At 29.8% G+C, this 23,844-nt stretch overlaps 1 protein-coding gene across 4 annotated transcripts in view; it reads left to right on the forward strand.

The window, feature by feature from the left end:
* Nucleotides 1-23,463, forward strand: part of LOC148234829 (homeobox protein abdominal-A homolog) — a 52,635-nt gene extending 29,172 nt beyond the window's left edge. For 2 of the 4 annotated variants that reach the window (XM_088185465.1, XM_088185466.1), the window contains exons 3-4: nucleotides 10,300-10,371; nucleotides 22,792-23,463. In XM_088185465.1, the coding sequence (XP_088041591.1) occupies nucleotides 10,300-10,371; nucleotides 22,792-23,195 (476 nt within the window). In that variant the 3' untranslated portion in view covers nucleotides 23,196-23,463. The remainder of the gene's footprint in view (nucleotides 1-10,299; nucleotides 10,372-22,791) is intronic. The other 2 variants (XM_088185467.1, XM_088185468.1) reach the window with 1 other exon arrangement.
* The last annotated feature ends 381 nt before the right edge of the window (nucleotides 23,464-23,844 follow it).

A 23,844-nucleotide genomic window follows, 5' to 3' on the forward strand; every position in this document is an offset into this window, starting at 1 on the left:
ACTGCTGTATTATTTATTTTATTGATTAATATAAGTAGTACAGCTAATTGTTTCAAACTATTACATTCAAAGCATATATAAAATGTAATATAAACACTAAGAGAATATATAAAAAATACTTCAATATTATAATTTATTTTTAATGCACAAATGTGTTTCTTTATTCCTTTAAGGAAACTTGCTACACTCTTATTTTTGCGAATTTTCATAGGAATATTAATATACAAATTCACACTTCCGTACAATATTCCCCTGGCAGTACTCATTTTCATATACATATCTCTTCTTAAATTATCATTTTTATTTCTTATCAGAATACTCTGGTAACATGTTTTTTATTTATTTATAATATATATAAATATTAAAACATTCAACTTCAATATATTTTGAATACTTAACTATTCCAGTACTTCTATAACTAGTAAATCTAGTTTTATTTAAATCTAATTTATTAAGCATATATAATATACTATTTTTTATATTTCTCATCCTAGATAATATACATAATTTTTAATTATGTAATTACAATGTTCAAATTACATTTTTTATTTACATAACTCATAAATGTTTTATATTATTATGTAACATATATTTATAATTAATAAATTTATTATTTTTATTATTATTTTATTTTTAACCATATTTCTATTATACTTCATTAGTTAAGACAGTTAAATTCACCGCTGACAGAACTGGTTCAATATCACATGATAGATAAAAATATTTCCCACAACGTTCTACCTGCTTGTATATAATACTTTTAACACCTTGCATTTTCACAAGTCTTATATTTTTTTCAACCAAGCCCATATTTTTACCACCATCAGATGTGACACATTTAAATCGATTTCACTTCAGATTGCTTGCATAATTGATACTTATTGTTACTATTTTTACCAAATCCTTTAAATTACACGAAATATTCGCTATTTCGCAAAGTGCACTTGTTATTTATTTTATTTATTTAAATTAAATTAAGACCATCTTGACCTAATAGGTTACCCCAATGCGTCGCGATGTTCGAAAAATAATACATATTTCAGTACACAATAAAATAATACATGTACTTAGAAAAAAACAATAAAAAAATATAATTCAACATAGCGCGCCTTGAGAAAACCTGGATTTAGCATAGGCATTGAGAGACGAAAATTTTAGGAATTATATAAACATATTAAAATCATTTGCTTTGCTATGAAATTGCCTATTGATGTTACTCACAATGTGCTTAACGCTTCTAGCAACCCACTAAAAGACTGACAGATTAAAATAAGGCTGTAAAAATCATAATTATTTTATTTACTTTACTTTAGTTAGCTATGAACCCATTCACCTTATTTTATTTTCGCGAAAAAATGCGTTATGACACATAAACATGAACATAATACTTTGCCGTCTAATTCAATAACAAAATTATTTATGTGTCACTCTGCTGTAAAAGCACGACATTCAAAATCCACTTTTTTCTGGCTTCAACAATGATAAAATGGGAACAAAATATTGAAATAAGCGTTACACGGGAATTATACCAGCGTAGCGTCACAGTGGAATGCGAAGCAATAGGAGCACCACATACGATAATATTTCGTAATTCCTCAACTTCCGTTGTAGCGCATACTTTTAAATTTTAAAGAGTTCGAAAATGTATCGTGGGCCGTAGTTTGGCGATCCCTGGTGTATAGTAAAAATATATAATACTGTTAAATATTTTTTTAAATACAACTCGTAATCGGTTTACTGCCGCATAATGAAGTTGCTCAGCAGTTTGATGCGTATCGGCTCTTCGGATATATAAAGGTGCTTCGGCGTTCAAGACACGGCTCTAAGATATCAACGCGATTATCTTGTACCTTCACATTCACCTAATTCCTCCGAGTTTACTTAAGCGAAATAATTGACGTTTTATCGACACGCCATCTTTCTCTCTCGCACGCCCCAGTCGCACTACTAACTAGCGCGAAAGAGAAGGAAGGTACGAGGCCTCAGCGCTGGCGCGAGGGCGACGGTCGTATGAAATTGCAACTAAAAGCTACACGAAATGGTGATAAAGTTATACTGAATTACTACTTTACGCATGTTTATGTAGCTTTAAAACATTATATGCCCTTGTACCTAGTAAAGGAATGGCACTCGTGCGCCCCTTCAACCTGTCGTAGAAAACTAACCAACCAACCCCTCTTAACTATTAAATTCTATATTTTTTCCACTTAATTGCCGTAACAATTTACGTTTATTTAATAAATAAAACATTTTTTTGCTCGTAGTAACTATTGTTGTGTATTGAGGTCTAGGTATTTGAGAATCACGATTATGCATTATCGTTTCGAATAATGAACACTACGGGCTGTGGGTTTTGTTAAACATTAGAGTGGGTTTTAAAGATACTTGATGATTTATCAGACCATAGTTCAATAAAGTCAGAAAGAACATGAAGTAATTACTTACATGTAAAAGACAATGGCCATATTTTACATAATCCATGTCCCTAGTGCATTGAAGATATGCATTGTTTAGTAATTAATTAATCGCTGAGTGTATGTTTTTATCAAACCCAATTACCATAATTGCCTTTTTTACATCGAATAGTGCATTATATCGTAACATTGTACAGAGTGAATTATATTTTTAAAATCACCACGTTAATTTAAAAGCCAACTCGAACGTAAAACACGCTATTTAGATAATGTTGACACACATTTGACCTGTTTATGGCCCACTTTAGGGGCCTGTCAAAAAGTTAACTCTGCCGCAAAGGTGCAACGTCCACTGATAATGGCGCTAACTGCTTCACCGACTCTCGTAATTATTTACTAAAAAAATGTTACTTTTTTTAGTGAATGTTTGCTCGTGTAAATAACGTGCACGTTGTACGGTGATTGTGTGATGTTATTATTCATAAATCCGATACGTATGTACACAGCAAAGGCGGCGGTTCTCAAATGCGTCCTTCGCACGTTATATTTATTGCGGATTATGTAATTTATTGTAATAAAAAATGGAGTGTTGTTAAACACAAACGATGGCATAAAGTATAAACTTATATACTGCTTGTTTTATGTGAAATTTCAATCTTGATATGTACGAATTACGTGCTTTTAGAACGCTATAATATGATGGAAGAACGAATTTTTAAAGACTTAATGAAGAATTCTAATATATGAGAACATAACTGAGCTCGTAAAGCATTTAATAGACATGTATGGTTGATTTAGTGATTATTGTGAATATCCCAACTCGTTCATATTTTGAAGATAAATAACGCATTGTCCTGCGAAATAATTGGACCATTTCAATTGACCTTTTCGCAGACAAGACGTCTCAGTTCTTTGTGCATTTAAAATCATATTTTTTTAGTTGATACCAATTTGTTTTTTTTTACTTTTTTTACATTACAATTGGATCAGGAAATAAATCGTTTCTTAACGCTTTCACCGCGGCTGATATTTTAGCGTGCTATTTCGAAATTCGCAAATAAGTGGGGGAGCACCTATTTATATCATAAGTTATTTAAATATTATTTCAATGAATTGAAGTATTTTTCTACCTTAAATTATACATAAAAAAAACATATTACAAGACCCAAAGGTTCATGACACTTTTAGGCGCCCAGTGCATACTGGCGATTTTCTTGATGACTTCTATATGTGTCATCCGCGGTCAAAGGGTTAAATATAATTTTTGTCTTATACTGAAAATTCCTACAACAAAATAAACAATATAAACCAAAAGGAATGCACTTGACATACAGCTGGAACCTCTTCCACTGCACATACAGTCTGTTTTGAGTTGCTTTTTGTAATGCACAAAAATTTCGTTTTATTGAACAATTATTTTATATATTGCTCATTTATGTGTATATGTGCTCACGTGTTTTTTCGAGTAAATGTCTTAATTTTTTTTCTGTTTTATATTTATATTTACCTAAAAAAAAAGAGAAGATAATATCTATATTTGTAACCACTTTTGAAAAATATTTCAGGCATGAAGTGGTTAATACAGTTCAGAAGTATTTTAAGGCAAAAACTTCTTTCATATTTTTTAACTATTCTAATCGCCCTTATCTTTTCTTTGGTAATCTAAGAACAACATTAATAACCAAATAAGAAGAAGCCGCTTTGCGTGGGAATCGGCAGATTGCAAAAATGTATGAGGGGGCGGGCTCAAAGATTTACGCCATAAAAATTTGCCTGTCAGCGAACTTAAATCTCGTTTTTTTATCTTTATCTTGTTCGAAATATGAAAAATGTAGCTGTTATTAACAAATTTCTCTACGATTCGGATACAAATACGAGAGCCCGAAATTCCTTCGTAGATCAATCCGTTTTAGACCATTATAACAAATCATCATACTATTGTTTTTTTTTTTAAGTTTCTAAAATTCTCTAAAAAATCAAGAAGTGTAAATAAGGAATTATCATTTCTCGAGAAATAAAAAACATCGAAAAGGAATTAATGATTAATATTTAATTATTATTTCGATCGATCATTACAGATTACGTTTTCCTAGATTTTTCTAATCTCACGGATGGATATTGTGATGATTAATTCAAAACGAGTTAGGTCGTATTACATACATTACATACATAAAAACAATTATGTAATAGTGAATTATTTCAGCCCATAGAATATCATATATGACCTTTATCTTCTTTACACGTTTTGGAATCCCCATTACACCTTACTCTCAGGGAACATCAGAGGTCTCCAGAGGTTTTGATTTAAACTCTCCTAAGAAAAGTTAATTGTTAAAATAATGATAAAATAACAAATAAAAAAAATAAGCACAGTAAAAAGAAAACAAAAATAACAATTATATAAGGATATGATATATGTATTATTTATTGACTTAATTTTATTTGATTTAAATTGCGTGAATTCATTAAAAAGATATTTTTTAATTTTTTTGCAATTATTTCTAATTGATTTTAATAAATCATTCAAGGTTATAAATTTGTGCCAAACTTTGTGCTACAGAAAATGCTTAATCGTCAGATCTAATTTCATAATTATGTATCTGTTTATTGAATTTAAATTTAGTATTTATAATCGATTTTCCCTCTAGCATTTTATTGGTAGCATTTTTTGGTTGAATAGTTATAGGGAAAAAATAGATTTTATGTCTTTTGTGCGAGCATTAAAATTTTTAAGAGTAAACTTTTTAATTTTTTCACAAAAAGTGAACATTTTCTTGATGTGTTATAGAAAAGCTTTGCTTCCATGTCTAGAAAAAAGTTTTAAAAAACGATAATTCAGTGAACGGTCACAAAAATTGATACATCTGTTGAAAATATGATCGCGGTTCGTCGCTCGTTATAATATGATCGAGAAATAGATCGTTTATCTTGTATAAAATAAGCTCGTAACCATGTTTAGGTTTTTGTTCAGTTCATGTGGCACCTATTTGTTAAGTTTCGTTGACTTAACTACCCTATCTAAAATCATTGCCTAGTTTACTAGCACTTACAAAAATTCAGGTAGAAGTGGTCCGTCCCATTTTCAACGTTTGCAGCATTTCACGAAGACAAAAAACGACTTGAAATCAGGTAGAAATGCCGCGATTTTATATTATTTAACGCAATATTTTTAAACGGCCTTCAGTTGCTCGATATCAAATGAAGAAAGTCGTTCACGACTTTCTTCATCTTAAAGGCTCTCAACCCTTTAGAGCGAATTTTTTGGAACCACTATTTCATCATCCATACTACTTATTAGTATCCATACTACTTATCCATCCGATTTTAACTCAAACAAAAAATGTTCTTATTTATGATACCTAAATAAGAAGAATAAGTTGAATATTTTGATTTATCAATTTGAAGGTGCAAAGGCTTTGAAAAATTGAATTATTTCGATATATTTTATTACGCGCGAAGATTGCCGAAGGGGGCGAGTCGCCAGATACGAATTTCATTAGCCCCTTTCGCGTGAAAAATATTAAAATGCCCCTTTTGTAAATTTCCACCCCCGCCCCATGTGCGCCGTAGGAATGCATAAGATATAAATTATTATATAGTATACATACCCGGGCATAATTTAGATTACTCCGCCTCGGCGGGGAGGCTCACATGGTTGCAGTCGGGGGATGAAATTTGCATTTTCCAGTCGGAAGCCGTGTCCACCCCTTAACATGGAACAACCCCGACAGGGGTCTGCCAACGTATGTTGGAAATTATTAGTTTCCTGGCTACATTTATCCGGGGACCGCCGCTGGGGTAAATAAATTATGGAGGTTTCCTTCCTGCGGAGCTTGCAAGTGTGCGTGTAAATGTGTACATGTACACCGAGCCCCACACCCTTGAACCTTCAACCCTCCGTTTCTAATATCGGAGCTCGCTCCCCAGTAAATTTTCCCGAGGAAATTTGTGGGCGAGCACGAAAAACCTGTACGGGATGTGCTCTCTAATTTTATGCGATTATAGAAGGATTTCGAATGGCTTTGCACATTTTAAAGTTTAATGGAGGGAGATTGCGTCAGGGTATTATCCGCCGAGCCGAAAGAAATAAACCTAATTTATAAAACTAGTTTGTATCATTAAAATAAAATTTATAGCAGCATATAAATTTATTAATTGTATTTGGGCGGAGTCTTGCATACCTTTGTGTGTGAGGAACCAATCGATCAGGTTCGTGTCTAATCAGAAGAAGAAAGACGCGTTTCGTGGTTATTCAAATGATCGTAAAGTTTTACGACATTTTCTCGTCATTACGATTGGTTAGTAAGAAAATAAATCTGTATAACGATTTCCTATCGGATCAATCGTGTGTAAACAGTTTGTTATTTATGTAGTTGAGCAGTGTTTCTGAATAGAATCAATTTATTATATAACAACAAGCTTTCGTCCTTCAAAGAGCGAATATTGTCAAATAGCAATGTTTATTACATGACGTTATATTATATGTATATATTTTATTGTATATTACTTCCTTGTGTAGATAATATTCTGAATAGCAGACCTAATATTATCAACTAATTGGCTCAATTATGTGGTTGATAAAATATTAATACATTTTTCCAAACTTGGCTTATTTTATTTATTACGAGCAACAAACGCAGGCACTCTGTCTTGGACTCTTGAATTATAAATGGAGTGTAAAATTGCGTGTGAAATTTGCATGCAAACGGCGCCAGTTTTTAACAAGGTTTTCAAAGTGCGGCTCGGAGGAAAAACACAGGGCGTAGAAGAGAAGAATGGAAAGTTAAGTGCGCTTCTAACATACTCGTTATGGGCATCAAGTTTTATAAATATAGATGAGTACTTAGCAGACGAAGAAAACTCGGGCGTAGTTTTTCAGCGGAAAATTTCCCGTTTTCGGGAATTGCCCCGTCGCACTTTTACGGCCGTTGTAAAAATAATAACGCATTCGACTATGGCGAGGCGTTTTCCGAGGCCTTTATTAAATAAATAAATGAAAATTCTCCATAATATATTTTCATATAAATAAACATGAATTGTATCATATTACATTTTAACCAAATATCTAATAAATATTATAGAGAAACATTAGACAACATGATTAACAATTTTATGGATTTTTTTTATACAAAAAAATTTTCCGTTATAGATTGCTATCACATAAAATAAACTAAATTGCTTAGACATATTTAATATATCTTTATTATTGTATATATTACATATTTAAATTAGCATCAAAATAGCATCCAAAAAAAAACCGCACCACTTCATGAAATCATAAAGAATTTAGGATATATTCGGAATCTTTAGTTTAATACTTTTCACTCATTTAAGGGTATGTCTATATTATTTTTGAGTGATTATCTAACCAGTTGACCGTAAACTTTTGTGTTAAAAATATTTAAAAAATCATAAAACCAAATCGTCTCCAATTTAGTTTGAGTAAAAAAATCGATTTTATTGTGTAATAGTCATTTAGGCTATAATCGTTAGTTCAAATATTTTTGTGCAATAAATCGTTTCAAGTGTAAAAATAACTACTTTCAGTGCTTATATGATAAGCGTAAATCTACCGTGAATTTTACCAAAACATTTTAAAATGCTAAGGTGGAAACCCCTCAGATGTGGCTAAGAAAATGCAGTGTATGCAACGTTATTGACAGAATAAATGCGTCTAACACGCATGAAATAGATCAATCAATATAAAGTTACTACTGTTTTCGATTATGTAAGAATGACGCTCTTTGCTGATAGTAAAATAAATTTATACAGATCAGATAGCATGCACTACGTTCTTCGTCAATGTGGCGAAAATGTCTCCAATTAACTGCAAAATCTAGAGAACCAAATGATATGGTGGTGCTTCTTATATTCCGGAATGGAAGGTATTCACTTAATCGACGGAAAAGTGAAAGCAGTGGATTATAAAAATGTGGTGGATTTTTTTTTTCATTTTTTCATCTAATTTGGACAGAAACTGTCATCGTCTTAAAATAGTCAATAATGTTTTTTTATATTAATTTTCTCAATACTGTAAAGATGAAATAGAAAAATAGAATAAAATATTTCTAAACCACTACATGCCTGAAATCTTTTTGAAAAGGTGCTAAAAAAATCAATAATCTTTCTTAGGTAAATATTATAATAAATATTAAAATAAAAGTAGTTTTTTAGAACATTTGCTTGAAAATACACGTTTTTTTATAATATACTTACAATAAAATTGCATCGGGTTAAAATGGCCAGTAAAGTTTTTTTTATTTATGTGATCAATACTCTAAAGATTAAATAAAAAGAAATAAACAAAACTTAACCACTTCATGACTGAAATATTTTTCAAAAGTAGTTTTTCAAAAAAAATGTTTTTTTTTTTTTTATTTTCTTAGGTAAATAATATAATAAATATTGAACAAATAATAACAATATTTTTTAAGAACATTTGCACGAAAATACACGTTTTTTATAATATAGTTAAAATAAAATTGCATCGGGTTAAAATAGTCAGTATTTTTTTATTAATTTGATCAATACTGTAAAGATAAAATAAAAAATTTAAACAAAATATTACTTAACTACTTCATTCCTGAAATATTTTTCAAAAGTTGTTAAAAAACTTTTTTTTTTCTCTTTTATTTGGTATATACTGTAATAAATATTCAACAAAAAAAATAACAATATTTTTCAAGAACATTTGCTCAAAAATACACGTTTTTTTTATAATATAGTAGGTAATAATAAAATTGCACAATAGAAATAATGATTCATAATCCCATCTTTGAAAATCGGGACCCGTTTTTTAGCAGTTAAACTTGCCAAAAAGAATTATTAATCATTTATTAATTCTATGGTTTTCCGGGCTTTAGTTGTATTGAAGGTTCAAGGAAATGCAATGAAATAATAATATTTAACCGTATGTGATTTTAACTTTTATTTTATTTTATTTGTTTAGTATGGATTTTATTTTATTTTTTATAAAAAAAAATATTAAAAATTTATCATATAATTAGTTATATTGATATATGATGCGATTTTTGTACGTTTCTGTATTTATATAATCCTGTTTATACGTATAGAAAACTTGCACAACTCCCGCCTCGAAAATAGTCGAAAGCAATAAAATCGCATTGGATGAATGAAATTTAATGCATTTTGGCAAACAAACCGTCGAAAGAGTGCAATCAGGATTTTAATGTTTCCAATACTACAATCCCCGGTTGTATAACGATTGCGAATGAGGACAAAAGCTCGCGCGCGTCGAGGGAGCTTTCGGTAGAGAGAAAAAAAGTGTCGATCGTAAAACTTTTGGACACCTAGACATAAAAACGCTATAAAAGTAATTGAGCCTTATTCAAATAGGTGACGTTTACGGCCCGCTGCAACAAACGCTTGAATTATCCGTCGTTTTGCATTGGAACACACCGAATAATTGACAATAAGAAGGCGACTCGTATCTGTCTCTTTTATGTCTTCATTGTGTGGATATAATTGTTATTTTATTATAAGCCCAGTGCGATAATTTAAAGCAAATGTCGCAAAGCTACTTTATAAGCGTTCATTAGATACACTATTTTTATATTAATTTTTAATTATCATACAATGTTTGAAAACCGCTGATGTTATTGTACAAAATCGCATGATTTGCCACCACTCGTGCCGTAAAAGCTAATTCGACGTGCACAACTGCAAATTGGATAAACTGTAAATTAGATTGGATAAATTGGGTATTCGGAATTTAGCAATGGATTAACCAAACGTATACGATCCGAACGATACGGTCGTCCCAATTACACCAGGACGATTATTTTAGATTTTGTTGTATGTTTTTTATATTTATTATTTATATTAATATTTATTGATTGATATTTTGTCGAGGGTCCTATTTCAGGATATGAAAGAACAGCATGCGGCTCACGAGCCGCAGTTTGGCCATCTCTGTCTTATGCAATCGAGCAAAATGGTGATAATCTCAATTAGTTTATTTTAAATTACTCACTTATGTTTACTATAATATATATGATAATTCATACATAATAATTATATAATTTCATCAATTAAGTCTTCATTTTTATTTAGTATTATTTTTTTGATTTATTATTATAGATAATTTTATGAATAATAAAAAAACATGTTCTGCATAATTTTACGACGTGATTGCAATGTATTTTATGAATCTCTTTTGATAGATTCTTATCTTCAATATTATAAAAAAATAATGATTGCACGCGAGTATAATATACAATTATTCTAATACAATGAGCTATTGTTAATTATAACAACGCTAATTGCGTATTAATCACTCTTAATCTTTAGTTAATGTTTCAAATTCAACAATGCGTAATTTGTTATGGTTTTATTTTGTTATGAAATTTTTAAATATAATTTCTTTATCTTTCTAATCACTATTAAAGTTGCACTTACATTATAATAGAACCGGCATGTAAAAATTTAGAAATAACGGTTTGCTCAATATATACTTATTGCACTCTTATTAATAAATAAAGTCAGATTTACAAATTCAGAAACGTCGACTTAAAATTATATATTTTTAAAATTATTTTCTTAATTTATTTATATTACTAAACTATTCTATATATTTTATGTAAATGTTTTAGGTTAAATAGTTAAATATTTTTAGAGAAAAAGCTTATATTTAAATATAATATTTTTTTATATTCAATACCCATATTAAAAATCATTAAAATAAGTAATTATAATTAGTTTATTTTTAAAAACAAGAATTTAAAAAATATGTTTTAAATTATTTTTAGATAATTCTATTTTTTCATAATATCACTATATAGATATTTTAAAAAATTAAATACTTTATTTTGAGAAACTCGTTAAAAAATATAAACTTATTTTTAGTTTACATTTTCGTTTGAAAGTAATATTTATAATTATTTTTAGATACAATAAGAATAATATTAGTATTCTTACATAATATTTACATTTTCAATTTTATATTAGAAAAATCAGTAAATCACATATTTACGTTCGAATCAATGTTTTTTAATTTCCATTTCATAATTCCCATCGATCATCACAGATAAGATTTTTATAGATTTTTCTAATCTCACAGATTAAAGATCCATAAATGCTCATGCATTGTATATTATATCTTAAAAAATAAATATACTCCGTAGAGATTGTTCACATGTATATAGTTTTTTAACGTAAGCCTCTACCACATATAAACATATATTTTTACCTGGCCAAATTCACACGCCACGTGTTTGCGATCGCTGTCTTGATACAGTGCGAAAAGGCGGCGAAACTGGCGTTATGAAAAATATCATAATACCTAAAATATTTGTAATTTGAATCCTAGTTTTTTTTTCAATTTCTATCTAATCATAATTTTGATCTATTCTCATAGATTAGGTTTTCTAATATTTTTAATTTCACGGTTGAATATTGTAGTCGTGTATATATATGATATAACAATATTATAATAATAGAGATAGAGATGAATTTATTATTTTAACACTTTTTATGCGAGAGATTAAAATAATGTTAAAAGCGGGAGATCAGTACATTTTTAAAGCAGGAATCTACTTGACCACTTACTTGGACATAGTCGACCGATTTTTAAGTCGAATAATACACATCTAGTTATGACACACATTTTTAGATACACTTAGATTTAATGTATTTTTTTATTCGAATTTATTCCTATTTTTTAAGCAAAAATTAAAAAAATAGATAGATTGACCTGATTAAATTTTCAATCGTTATGTTGATGAAATTATGGTTGACTACTTATTAAATATATATGAAATTGATATGATTGTGAATTTTTATTATTTTTGACACGATTTTATTGCTTTTGACGTGAATTTTTCCTTCTGAGAAGTGTTTTTGCGCTCTCCTATTGACCAAAATTCGGTTTGAAAATACTTTGATCAACCCTCTTATATTATAAGTTCATCGTAATATCGGTAAGGAGAGCTATCATATTTTTAAAACATAGTGTAATATCGAAATGTAGACAAACTATGAGCAATATGTGAGATGCAATGTCTGTCTGTACTTATTCTTCCGCTTATTTTCCCCTGAGAGATGAGTTGGCCTTGTTTGTATTTTGGACTTGACCTAATAAAAGTTCTAAAACTTAGTTTTAAAACTTTCATTAGGTTAGGTTTGGGTTTGAACAGCAAATGGGCGTTTCGCAACTGTCAAATTTAGCTTCATATACATTTTAGAGCAGCATATTAGCGCAGTCAAATTATATTTTCGCTAATAGAAATATGTATCTACTGGTGAAAATTTATTTGGACTTTACTAGTAAAAATATAACTTCAACAAAAAATACACATTCACTGTAACATTTATACATGTAAATATATGTATATTCCTACATATAGAAAAGTTTAATTCATATCATTTTACTAGCACCTGCCAGATAATTTATATTTACACTGGTAAAAATATATATCTACTAGTGAAAATGTATTCCGATATGATTTTACTGATATGACATTTTTTTTAAATATTTTCTGAATAGATTTGAGACTTTTTTCTAGATTTTCTTTTATGAATAACCACATGATACTGAATGTATTATTTATTTATATTGCCGCATTACATCAAGTTGTCTAATTTCCGATAATGCAATATATAAAAACATTAAGTTTATATAATTCAGTTGGTGCTATGGTTGATTTTTCGTTATTTCTTTGCTTCTTTCTTAGGTATTCGATCTGAATATTCAGATCGGAAACATAAATTTACTGCCACTAATTTACATTCGTTGCATATTTTCTCTCTAATATTTTTTAAAAGTTTTAAAAACAATAATTTGCTAACAAATTTTAACACAAATGGACCCGCGTCAAAAAATCTGTAGTGGGTGCTTTTGAAGGCAATGTTCCGTTACTTTTATTTCTTTTATAAAATGTACAAAAGTGCTAAAGGAACTTATACCTTAAATACATTTCAAACAACTGTGGTTTAGTCGGTTTTTACTTTTTTTATAAATATATTCTTGCTATGATTTTTTTCCAGGGTTAGTACTCGGGAATTTGTCCCTTCTCCCCCCGCCTCTCTCGGCAGGCTTGTTGCTACTACCTAACATTTTTGCCCAGAAAAATCGCACAATTGTCTCATTCAAAAACATCCTTACATTACTGACTTTCATTCGTAGTTTTAACAATCGCTTAGTGGAAATTCTGTGATTATTCCACGATGATAAAATCCAAATCCACCATCGCAGAATCCAGAATGTAAATAGGAATCGTATAATTAAAAACGCCCACGTACACCGTGTCCCATGTGCATATGCGCGCTCTCGCGCATATCCCGAATGAATTTGTTTCTCTGCGTATGTATGCACAGGTACATACACGTGTATGTATTATGCACGTGTGTGTATAATCCCGAGTGTGTCTCGGTTAATGTTGCACCGGCGGAGGCATTACCATACATTCGGTGAATACATTCGGGTGCATTGTCCGTGCACGGCACATTATGCCGGTATTATGGGACTCCTATCTACGGCAACGTTATCTACGTTAACGGTCCACTACGGCCGTAAAACGGCTACCTATGCTACGCGGACAAATGTTGTGGAACGGAATGGAAATACACCGCCCCTTTAAAAATTTATACTATGGCGGCGCTCGGTGCGAAATTTGCGGATGTGGCGAAACGCGGAGCGGAAATTGAGATTTTTTATATTTTTAGTGTTAGGGTTATATACTAACAACTTGTTAGTCACATATTTATATTTTTATTTCACGATTTAATTTTTGTCCCTTTAAATATAAGATAAACATACAAGAGATGTAAGTTGACTGCTTACGTTATAGCGTATGCTACCGTGTTATATAATATCTATTATGATCACGTATATCAGCGGCGCTGTCGTGACCATAACCGTAACATCGCAGTCGAAACGGTATCGTGGCGACGAACAATCCATTTGCAACAATATATCATATCATACATAGACATACGTAACACGTTTTAAAAAGATTTTTTTAAATCAATCCAACATTGTTATTTTTTAATTTATTGTCAATGTCTAACGTTTTAATTTATGGATTTGTTTTGAAGCATAACCATATGTCTTTTTTAACACATTATTATCGCTTTGTATTTATTTTATTAAAATTGTATTGTCTATTGAATCTAGATTTTCATAAAAATACAGAAAGTTCAATTCTTATCTAGATGAAATATATTTTTACTCCAGCGAATTGTATCAGAGTAGCAAATCTCAAAAACATGGAACATTCGCCAGGTCCGTTTCGCATTAATTTTCCACGAAAACTGTAAACCCAGCCAACTTCCACGGTTATATGGTCTATGTATATCTACCTGCATTCGGTGGCTCTTCTGCCATGGCAATTTCCATGTCTGTGACCGTCATATTGCTACGTTATGCAAATATTACTGTTTCGTTGTCCATATAATATGATTACTGCAGCCAGAAATGTTTGGTATATGCTACCATATTCATTCTGATCCCAAAACTGAGCCTTTAAAATCCTGTTTACGCCTTCTTAAAAGCAAAAGTTTCAGACAGGAAGTTTGAATTGTTTCAAAGAAACGCGAACCGTTTGTTGCACGACCTATGCATAAGTTATCGCTCTGAATTCTTTCGTGACAAATTTATGTTTCCTAAAATAACATAAAAGCGCCTAGATATTTTTTACTACATCAGTGAAATTTTATTTCATTTGCGTTTGAATTTTAACATAAATTCCATACTAATTGCGCGTATGTAAAACCGCTTCTTATGAATATTCATTGTTACATTACTGCGTTTCTAAAATGGCGTTCGAACTATGTTACAAAGTGCGTAGAAAATATCATGTTTAAAGATATCATTATATGTAGGACTGTAATAATTTTTCTATATAAAATAATATAATACAATACATAGTGATATTGATCGTTTTTATACAAAGCCACGCGTACGTTTTACACGCATATAACGTTACTATTTTTCGGTCTATTCAAAAATTAACCACTCCCATACATAATTCACGTTTAACGACGTCGTAAATTAGTTCGACCGCAATTATACCATTGTTCGCGATTTCACCCGAAAATTTTCATTGCATACGGAAAATCGAGAACAGTATAAAAAAAATTGGAACACAAATCTTTTTTTCTGATCTTAAAATAGCATTTCAATGTATATTTTTTTAACTCATTATTGCGTACTACGTACATGCTTTTTCTTACTTGGCTAATGATGCAAAAGTACGTGACTTGCAAATGCATTTTGTCTACCATTTACGTTGATTTATAAATAGCTCATTCGAACGCAGTGTATATAAATTTCATTACACTTTGAAAGTATCGCATTAACGGTTTTATCGCCGAATCATTCATACAATCGTTTCTTTATAGTTTCATAAAATAATCATAAAATGTATTATATAGTAATACATATAGAGAGCAGCTGATTACATAAAATGACAGGTGGTCTTTCGCCGAAATCAGCTGAGTTTTATGACACAAAGGGGTGTGTTTTATTGCAGATGTTCTTAGGTCATGATTTCCCAGTAAGAATAATCTTTAATCTTATTTACAATATATATAAAAGTGGTCTCTGCGGTAGGTCTGTGAAGATCGGCGCTCGTAAGACTTTATCTTCGTTTTGTAGCACGGATGCTGCGTTCAATATATACGTCATAAAACTACCGGTGCCTCTTTGGAAGCTCTTCAAAGACTAGATAGAAACAATCGACGACAAAATTTCCGTCTAGAAATAACATCACCTGTCGATATTTGTGTCTCGAAAAAAGAAATCAATGAAGTGAACGCCCCGACTCGGATCGCCGGTTAATCCGACGTTTATGACCATCTGAGCGATAAAATCGAAAAAGTTTTAGAAGCCCTGATTTATGGAAACGTTTCTATTAGCGGAGGCCGAAGCGAACCGGTTACGAACTCGTTGAGGCAAAATAAAACAAATGGCGTCACACTTCAGACTCATACAATTGTATGAAGCTTTGCTCTTATTGTATTTCATGGTTTCTTAGTACGAGGGTAAAATAAAAATCAGATGTATAATTCGTCTTGAACAGTTCGAACATGAACTAAATTTAGACATACGCTTCTGAGAAGCACTATGAGCGAAATTATGCATAACATTCCTAAGCCGCTAAACCTGATTTTTATTTTAAATATATTATTTATTATTTAATAAGCGTATCGGTTTAATTAATGTGCTTGATCTATCTCGCTTCTATGAAATTATAATTTAATCTCTATAAAAATATAGATGATTTATTGTAAGATTTGAACTTATGGGCTACTTTAAAATCTAACCAATTTAACATAAATATGTGTGGTATGTGATGTGAAATTAAATTATCTACTTATTTATCGATACGCGTAACGTTATTGATGTTTATTTTATATGTGCATATTTTATATTTATAGTAACATTTCACGTTGAATGGATATTCGATACTTTTGGCATTATGAAATAATAAATCGATTTTTAAAGGCGGTTAAAATCGCATGATGCCACTAAAACTGCTATAAAATATCCATTCTATCGAAAAATCATGCAAAGTTTTCCATATAAAAAATATGTCATAGTATTACTATTTTTGTTACTAATGACTAATTGTTTTAAACAATTATTATTCAGTTGTAAAACGAATGTCTCGGTGTTGTTTTGTTACAAAATGAGTTGACTTCGTGTAAATTATAAATTTACATCGTAACGTATTGTTTGTATTGCGTACATTGTTTTTTTTTTATTTCTCACAAATATAATTTGGAGTCGGAAATATTATCTGGAAGTTCTTCAAAGATATGTAATGCTCTAATTAGTTTTGCGGAATGTATGAAGAGGGTTCCCAGGAGCCAAAATTGGAAACCGAAAATTCCTTCTACGTATAATTCTAATACACAAACGAGGTACTTTCGTTTCCCTTCAAACTAAAAACATACACACACCTATATACTATATCACGTACATAACGAGAACTCATTTTCAACGAACTTTTAAATACCTGCCGCTACTCCGTCTAATAAATCCGAAAAGGGAATTTACCATGTTAACGATAAGAGTGTCAGATATGTAAACACGGGTTAAATTAATAAATAAATTTACATACAAAAGAGTTTAAATCGTACTTTTTGTGTGCTTATAAAGTACGCGATAATCATCTTGTTCCTTCTAATATTAATTATTTATTTAATTTATAGTTATTAGTTTTTTGTGCGCCCTATAGTTTTGTATTATAGAATACATGCATACATCCAAAGTCATATTTCGTTGCGGACCGCTGTCGGAATCGACCCTTTTTGTTATTCAAATCCCCTTATAAATTCAAAGTGCGTCTTTGTACCTGATTGGTGGACATCCACCCGAATCCAAAATGGATAAAAAAGGGTGGAGGAATCTACACACATCCGCGCCGTGGTCAGAATTCAGTGATAAATAACCTGATGGCATTTCGAGTTAAGGGACGGTATATTTATGAGAGATCGACTCCGGTGACCAGTGTGGGTAACTTACTCTTTTTCCTTTTATTTCTCGGTGCGAGAAGAAAAAATAATACGTTAACAACACAACAGAGAGTGACATGACAGGATAACCGGATACTTGTGGTTTGGTCCAGCATTCTGAATTTAATTTTTAGGTTTAATCGGAGACAAATAAAACTATAAAACACATTTTTTAATTAATTTATTTATACATCTATTTTTCACAAATTGATTACAAATTTTAAAACGCATAATTTTTTTTTTTTTAAATACGTGTAAACATTTGTGATTTATATTTATAACATTAAATGTTCAAAAAAATATTTAGATTAAAACTTTACAATTTTTAGTAAAGATTAAATGATCAGTAGGTTTAAATTAAATTAGTCTATAATAATATAATATTACATACATACAATACTATTCAGAAGATTACATTCAATTTGTGTGTAAAAATGTAAAAATGTTCTATTTTTACAGAAACATTTTACTATTCTAATTTAAATACTTTCGATATAAAAAAACAGAATTTTTAATAAATTGCTGACAATTTAATTTAACTATTATTTTTGTATTTAATTGCTAAACTAAATTAAAATAAAATACATGTGTATATTTTCAAATTCCGCGATTTTATTAAAATAGTTTTAAAATGTAATCTTAATCATTATTATTTCTTTCATTATCATTCATTCCAAATATATCCAAAAACAGACAATTAAATATTTAGTATACTGACATTTTTTTCAACTACCAGTCATTTAATTAAATCGTTAATAGATCCATATTAAAAACACATTCGGTCAAAATTATCCAAAAACAGATAATTTAATATAGTTACTGATTTTTTTCTTAACTAATCATTAAATTAAATTGCCAATAGATTCACATAAAATACCCATATTCTGTCAAAATTTAACCGACTATTTAATTACTTAAGTAAACAATGTATATTTTCTGCTTTTCGTAATTTTATTAAAATATTTTTAGTGGTTTATAAATATAATCATAATCACGATTATTTTTTCAATTGTGGAAAACTTCTTTAAAATTACAAAATTAATATTATTATTACACGTGATTTCGGTGTAAACATTTATTTTATCAAAATACAAACATTTGTGTAAAATGTATCCAATTAGATAATTTATTAAGTTACTGACAATTTATCTAATTATTTAATTAAAATATTATGTATTATATTTTTAGGGAATCATTTTATTTCATTTCTTTCTAGCAATGAATATTATCCTTCTCTATCAAAATACTAACATTCGTTTAAAATATAAATAAAAACAGACGATTTTTTTATGTTCCTTACAATTTATTTAATTTACTTACTTAATTCAAATAAAATACTCACATTCAGTGAAAATGTAACTGACTATTAAATTTTAATATACTTGAACAAACAATGTGTATTTTATGCATTTGATAATTTTATTAAAATATTTTGAATGTTACTTCTTTAGAATTACGTGGGATATAGGTGTAAAAATATTATATATAATACATATGTAGTGTATTTTTACGGAACTTTTATTTCTAGTAACGAATTTTATCGTTCTCTGCCAAAATACTAACATTCATTCAAAATATAAGTAAAAACTGACGATTTTTTTAAGTTACTGCCCATTTATTAAAATTACGGGCCGTTTAATGAAATTGCTCACTTTGAAAATACAGGCCTTTTTGGTTTATATTGTTGAGTAAGCAAATAACCTGTATTTATTGCGTCATTAATTAAATTAAACGGCCAGTAACTTATAACAAATAATCGATTGTTTTTAATTAAAATAATTAGTTATATTTTAAACGAAAGTTGCTATTTTAATAGAGAACGATAAAATGCATCGGTAGAAATAAATATAAAGTATTTTTAAAATTACACAAATCTTTAAATAGTATGTATTTAACACAAAAAAACAGTTCATATTTTGTATAATATAATTTGTGTAAAAGTTGTCTTTTTTTTGTAGTTTTAAACTTTCACTTTAAGTAAAATTAAATGAAATTTGAAACATTTAGATTTTGGGTCAATAATATAAAATCTTTTTTATTTAAACGGTCAGTAGTTTAAAAAAAATATATTTACTGACCGTTTTACTTAAAAGCTATTGATTTATTTAATTTGTTTATTTTATAATGTAACAATTGTTAAATAATACATTTCTTCACATTTATATTTACACACCTCTAAATACTAATTAAAGATCATTGCTTCATTTAATACCGAGTCATTCAAGTTTTATATTTACTTTTTATATAAATTCTCTGAAAGCCTACGTCACACAAAGTGTAATAAATAACTATATATTGACATCGCCATCATGTACATATACCATTTACAATCGATAACCGTTTATTTTCACATAAAATTATTATACGTTTATATATTTTTTTCAATAGATACACATCTTTGCTCGTGTGTGTATGCGATTACTTGTGCGGGCCCGGCGAATAATGGTTCCCGTTTATCTCCGGGCAGGGTGTGAAGTGTAGGGTCCAATGATAAATTGTCCAGCTGGGCTTTGAACCCCTACGGGCGCTGGGGGAGGCGGAGCGGGCGGGAGGGGAGAGACCCGTCGTCTCCATGGCAACCGTCTCTCCTCTCCCAGCATGGCGGGCCACGGCCATTGTTCACGTGGACAGGAGCGGCGGACGCGTGCCGAGGTTAGGGCGAAGTCACACTCGACGAATCGTGTGAACGTGACTTTACATCGGTCGATGCAGTTGAATGAATTGGTGTTTGTGCGTGTCTTGTCAACGAATCAAATCTGAAATAAATAATTAAATTGGTTCATTATTATTATCATAAATAATTTGAAAAACCAATGGAATATACAAAAGGAGTATAAATTTACAGTTATATTTAGTTGTTCTAATTGTAATTAAAAAAAACTGTTAAATATTGTTGTATTTTATAAAAACAGACTTATCTTTAAAACCTTCTACGTTGATTTGGATGTATCTTATTTTAAATATAAATAAATAAATAGTCATTTTTTAACAAATACATCAATCAACTCATAACTAAAAAACTCAACAAACTCAACGTTGTTTTTTAAAACATTACTTCAAAATAAATATATTTATTTAGAGATTCAGTTCAGTATAAATTTTGTTGTATGCATTTTATTTTAAATAAAAATAACGAACCATTAAATTAAAACACCTATACATAATTTATTATAAGTATTGACAATTTATTAATATTACTGAAATCAAATCTATTGATAAATCAACTAATGCGTAAAATAAATATTCAATAAATCAACAATAATATGTCAAACCTGATTCAGTTATAAAAAGCAGAACATTTTTTGGTTGCAAATAATTTTATGACTATAAAACGTACTCGATTTTTGTATAGGTAAATAGGTTTTATTTTAATAATATACATATTGTAAAAATATTTTAAATCAGAATACTACAGAATATACTTAATCAGAGTACCATACATTGTATGGCTTTGAAACTTTCTTTATAATCGCATTTCTTTTCAATGCGAAATTTTACATTTTAAAATGAAATGTAAAAATGTACTTTTTTTAATTTATTAAATCGGGCACATTCGGTATTAAATTCTACCGTGGGTGTGACTGTGTGATTTTGTATTTTTTTCATTAGCAAATTTGCCGGTAACCAGTGCACACAATGGCACAATATCATACTATTGCTTTTAATAGTATTAAAATTTGTTTTGATTCTAGCAATCAAGATATATGACGTGTTTTATATATGCATACAGTACACAATTCAATCTGCAAATATTTACAGAAATGTTGTTGAAAAAAGTAGCATTATTTAGTCATTTCTGGCTAAAAGTAGATTTAATAAATTTACACAATTTGTGTATTTTTATATAGTAATGTTAAACATATGTTATTGTTTAAAGATATTAAATATTTCAAATGCGTCTCTGTAAATTATGTTATTGTATTACAATTGGTTCAATCATCATACGCGTCTTACGGACGACGTGTTCATTTTCCAAAGCAGGGTTCAGCTGTTCCAAACCAGACTCAATCAATAAAATACCATATTTTCATAATTAAATTCGGTACTATAACATTTTTTATATGTCCCGTTTGCGAACGTGTCGCCGTTCTTATATATGCAAATCGCTCAATACAATAATTTACACAATAAAACGATTCGTTTACATTACAAAAGGACCTCTTTATAGCGTTTTAATACGGCGCAATAAAAGTTATCGAATCGTTTTCTTTTACCTTTACAAAACAAAAAAGAGGTTCTCGTTTTTTGCTCGTTAATTCGGAAGAAAAATCAATTTTGAAGTTTGCGATTTTACTGCCAAACTTTTATTCAGACTTTGGTATTATTCGGTACGCGGTTAAGTCGTAACTTTATTTTATATATTATATATTATTATTATGTTTGTAATGTTGAAGAAAATATAGCTGCAAAGGGCGTGCATGTTTGCACGATTCTAAAATGTGTATATAGATACCGTTTATACAATACTCAACCCCTATATATGGGGTTTTTATTGTGTCGTATACCTTCGGTGGAAATGCTTAATAAAACATCTTTAACGAGCGCTTATATATATTTTTGATATGATTTTTTGACGTTTGTCTGATTTGGTGTGGTGACGGATTCTTTTTTTTTACGTTATGTAATGTAACACAAATGGAAATATTAGTCACACTCGATAATGTGTAGACGATTAAAATGCATATTTTATGCATTCTATTATAATAGGTTGCGGTTGAATCTTTGCAGTGAAGCATTGTTCTGTGAGATAAAAAAATATAAGTGTAGGTTGCGGTTTTCATTAAATATATGGCAAAGTCATCGATTCGAACGCATTTTCGTATGAATAAAGTAATTAGTTATAAGTAAGTTGGTCGACCGGCTTTTACTTCTGATATTAAAAAATCTTATTATATTTCAGGACCGAACGGATGTCCGAGACGGCGAGGTCGACAGACCTACACACGATTTCAGACGTTGGAGTTAGAAAAGGAGTTCCATTTTAACCATTACCTGACTCGTAGACGCAGAATAGAGATAGCTCATGCTCTGTGTCTGACGGAGCGCCAGATTAAAATATGGTTTCAAAATAGGCGGATGAAGCTCAAAAAGGAGCTCAGAGCCGTCAAAGAGATCAACGAGCAAGCCAGAAGGGAGAGGGAAGAACAAGACAGGATGAAGCAACAGCAGCAGGAGAAGCAACAGGCCAAGATGGAGCAGCATCACGGCCATCATACCTCACACCACCACGACCCTCTCAAACTGGGTCTCGATAAGAATTCGGCCGACCTCTTGAAAGCTGTCAACAACAAAGTTCCAACGTAAGCTCGTTCTTCGAGAAGGCTTCGAGTCGAATCGTCTTATTATTAATATGTGCAATCGAACGTGTTATAATCCCTCAAAGGACTTATGTGAAAATGACAAAGGACATTTAATAATAATAATTTAAAAATGCAAAAAATTGTGCGACGGATATTACCGACACGTTTGTAAAAAATCCTAATTCGTCCGTGTTTTTACAGTAACAAAAATGTCTCACGAGTGAAAACAAGATGAGAGAATTATGTATCCATTAGTATGTAATTGATATAAATTAAAGAGAAAATTAGTTTTAAAAAGTTTGAACATGTCTTCACAACACGAAAGAGCTGAATAAGATCGTTTTGTTGCCATTTTTGATTTAAAAATATATGTAAAATTAATATTTTCTACGAAAACTTTGCAACGTGAACGTAAAACAATGGGTTGCCATACTGTGTTTATAAACGAGTATATTTTTTACAATTTTTTATAATGATATATGAGTGTCGATTTAGTATCGGCTATTTATAACGAATTCCGGTATTTATTTATTATCTTTCTTATTATAATATATATATTTCTATATAAATTTTAGATAACCGTCATGGAATGTACCTTCAGAATATATACATAAATTCTACATTTTAACTAGCGGTACGAATAACAGTCTTAA

This window comes from Plectrocnemia conspersa, unplaced genomic scaffold (assembly GCF_051122295.1).
Source record: "Plectrocnemia conspersa isolate PC_06_02 unplaced genomic scaffold, ASM5112229v1 ptg000005l, whole genome shotgun sequence".
NCBI lineage: Eukaryota > Metazoa > Arthropoda > Insecta > Trichoptera > Polycentropodidae > Plectrocnemia > Plectrocnemia conspersa.